Genomic DNA, 3164 nt, shown 5'->3' with positions numbered 1-3164 from the left:
CGGGGCGGGCGCCGGGGCGCGGAGGGTCGGCGGGTGATGCCCGGCGCGTGCTGCGCTTGCCCTTCGCGTTCTCATTTTCCGTAACGCACGCCCTCTAAAATTGCTGTGCGTTTTGAAGGCGGGGGTCAGCGTCTAGATGTCCTGTAACATTAAAACCCATAGGAGAAGATTAAGGAGGTGGAATAACTCTTTTAAGAATACTTTCCCGCGGCCAAAAGCTTTCCACCAGAGCCGTTAGTTCTCCGGAGCCTGCCTGTGAGCGGCAGGGGTGATTATGTTGTAGCGGTTATGTTGGGCGGCTGAAGTCTACACTTGATTCTCTTTCCTTATGAGGAAACGGCAGTGGCTAGGATGACTTTAAAGAAAAAAAAATAGTAGAAGCATTCGCTGAAATCCAAAATGTTTTTTTACGGCCTACAGAGTTGACACAATACAGAAGGTATTTTTGCTGCTGCTCCTGAAGCTCTGACATCACCCAGTGAAATAGGAAACATTTCGGGGATGGCACAACTTGTCCCTTTCAACCCACCTTCCCTTTGGTTTTTTTCTCCACACTTTTTTAAGAAGGATGAATTAGAATCCTTAGGTGTATCATATACGGATTCTTTAAAATGTGACAAATCTGTTTGGATTACTTGCATGGATTTCTATAATTTTTAACATCTGGAGAAAAGTGAATTCTCTCTAGGCAAACAATAATTTTGCTAAAACCTAAATACTTGTTCTGAATTACTGTTCTTTATTTTCAGGCATCTGGAGTTACAGTGAACGATGAAGTCATCAAAGTTTTTAATGATATGAAAGTGAGGAAATCTTCTACACAAGAGGAGATCAAAAAGCGAAAGAAAGCAGTTCTCTTCTGTTTAAGCGATGACAAAAGACAAATAATTGTAGAGGAAGCAAAGCAGATCTTGGTGGGTGACATTGGTGATACTGTAGAGGACCCCTACACATCTTTTGTGAAGTTGCTACCTCTGAATGATTGCCGATATGCTTTGTACGATGCCACATACGAAACAAAAGAGTCTAAGAAAGAAGACCTAGTATTTATATTCTGGTGTGTAAAAACATAAGCAAAAAGTACTTTTAAAATGCAAGGATTATTATTATCATAGTAAGTTTTGCCTTTGTTTTTCTAGTAAGTGAGATTCAACAATTTTTTTTTCCTGTAGGGCTCCTGAAAGTGCACCATTAAAAAGCAAGATGATTTATGCTAGCTCTAAAGATGCCATTAAAAAGAAATTTACAGGTACAAACATTGACTATTTTGTGCAGAGAAATGACTGTTTCCTAATTGTAAGGTAATGAGATTTTTTTTTTCTTTTCAGGTATTAAACACGAGTGGCAAGTAAATGGCTTGGATGATATTAAGGACCGTTCAACACTTGGAGAGAAACTGGGAGGCAATGTAGTAGTTTCACTTGAAGGAAAACCATTATAAAATGACAGTCAAGTGCCATTTGGATCATAAGGGGCTTTCTTTTTTTCCAGCTCAGTCCATTGGAATAGTATTAGGTTTTGTTTTTTTGTTTTTTCCCTTTCCACTGGACCCTTCCAACACAATGAATGAAGGAGATACCATTCATTTAAGCAGCTTGTCAGTGATTGCCATTAGACTGTTTAACACTGTTACTTTTGTGGTTATTTTTATGTACAACCTGAGGAATGCCTTCCCATCTTACATTAGCCAAAACAACTGGTTATATGCCTTGCTTGCTGCAAGCACTACAGTGAATGTGATTGTCAATGTGACTAGCTTAGAATACTGCAAAGGATAAGCTAATTGAATGCCTTGAAAGTATTAGCCACTGGTCAGATGGTAAACTTTTTCAGTATTATTTATAGTTGCACTTGATTGCAGTTCTGTGAGGCGCGCAGCATTGGTACACCTCACCTGCCTTGGCAAGCCTATTTTTGTGACATGGCGGCACACATATAACACTATGCATTAAAAGCACTTTTTTTGTAATGAAGTTAATCCTCCGAAAAGAATGCCAATTAAGTTTCATTAACTGTGTCATCAGTTTACCCTTGTACCTCTGTTCATTCCTGTTACCTGCGTATCTTTAAATAGCTGTTACAGTATTAATGCCTTTGTGTTTTCTGTTGAGTGTACACTACTGAATAAGTGTAGAAGTTTTATGTTTACCGTGTGAGTCTTGCAACATTAAAGGTAGTCTGAATATCAGTCATGATGGCAGTTTCTGTATAAAAGAGCCTTAAATGGAACATTGTTTTGAGATCAAACTCCTTACCCTCACAAAAATGGCCACGTTGCAATAAAAAGTGTGGCATATTACAGAATGTTGCCTTGTTTTCCTTGGGAATTTTGCAAAATGTTCTGTGGAACAACTTTTAGGTAAACATCTATTAAAGTCTCTGCATTGGTCATTTAAGAACTTTTCTGTATGATGTTCATGTGTGATATTTTCCAGATTTCTTGAATTTCTTTGGTTTGAAAAAATATCCTAAAGCCACTTAATATAAAATACCATCCTTAAAGAGTGGTACTTTTATAAACATGTTTGTTTATTTTAATACAGAGATTAGAGTAGTTTCTCTTGTTTTGTTTGCACTTTTACATACGTACTCGAGTATCTTGTTCTCTGAATAAATTAAGATAGTTTTAAAATTCATATTTATATTTCTAAATGAGAAAGTTTTTTGTGCTTTGGTTATAATGAAAATAAGTTATAAAATGTTCTTCAAAAGTTTTGATATTTCTGATGTTTAGGGACATTTCAGCTACTATTCCTTAATGTATTTTCCAAATTGAATTGGCAGAAGGAATTGGTATAGCAGTCTTAAACATTAATAGTCGGTTTTGGCCTTGGTCCACATTGCTCGCCTTATAGAGAATTTGATCTACTCAGTGTGAGCACTTTGCTGTTAGCCAGAGCTATTTATGGCAAACACATGCTTTTGTATCTTGTCATAGTTATCCACAAATGGCAAAACTGGATTTGATTCTACTGGTATGCAAAACAGGCTTGCTAGTAAGCAGTCAGTCATAGCTCAGAATTTAACCCCATAGTTCTAAAGAAGGATTTTATCAGAAAACAGGAAATAGCCCTTTTTAAAAATTACATTATGTGAAAGTAATTGGAGTATAGATTTTTTCCCCCCATACTTTGAAAGATTTTTCAGGTGAGAATAATAAAATA

At 36.9% G+C, this 3164-nt stretch overlaps 1 protein-coding gene across 3 annotated transcripts; it reads left to right on the top strand.

Moving 5' to 3' along the window:
• The first annotated feature begins 9 nt into the window (after nt 1-9).
• Nucleotides 10-2574, top strand: Cfl2 (cofilin 2). Of its 3 annotated transcripts, none has more exons than XM_010633599.2 (4): nt 10-177; nt 750-1057; nt 1173-1249; nt 1329-2574. In XM_010633599.2, exons 2-4 carry the CDS (start codon nt 798-800, stop codon nt 1439-1441), a joined length of 450 nt encoding a protein of 149 aa, XP_010631901.1. In that variant the 5' UTR covers nt 10-177; nt 750-797; the 3' UTR covers nt 1442-2574. The 3 variants fall into 3 exon arrangements, with proteins under 3 accessions (XP_010631901.1, XP_010631900.1, XP_010631899.1); XM_010633598.2 differs by having other exon boundaries at nt 10-255; XM_010633597.2 differs by lacking the exon at nt 10-177 and adding an exon at nt 309-439.
• Nucleotides 2575-3164: the final 590 nt, after the last annotated feature.

Source organism: Fukomys damarensis, unplaced genomic scaffold (assembly GCF_012274545.1).
Source record: "Fukomys damarensis isolate Sample0158 unplaced genomic scaffold, DMR_v1.0_HiC HiC_scaffold_17, whole genome shotgun sequence".
NCBI lineage: Eukaryota > Metazoa > Chordata > Mammalia > Rodentia > Bathyergidae > Fukomys > Fukomys damarensis.
This window is presented reverse-complemented; position numbering and strand designations above follow the sequence as displayed.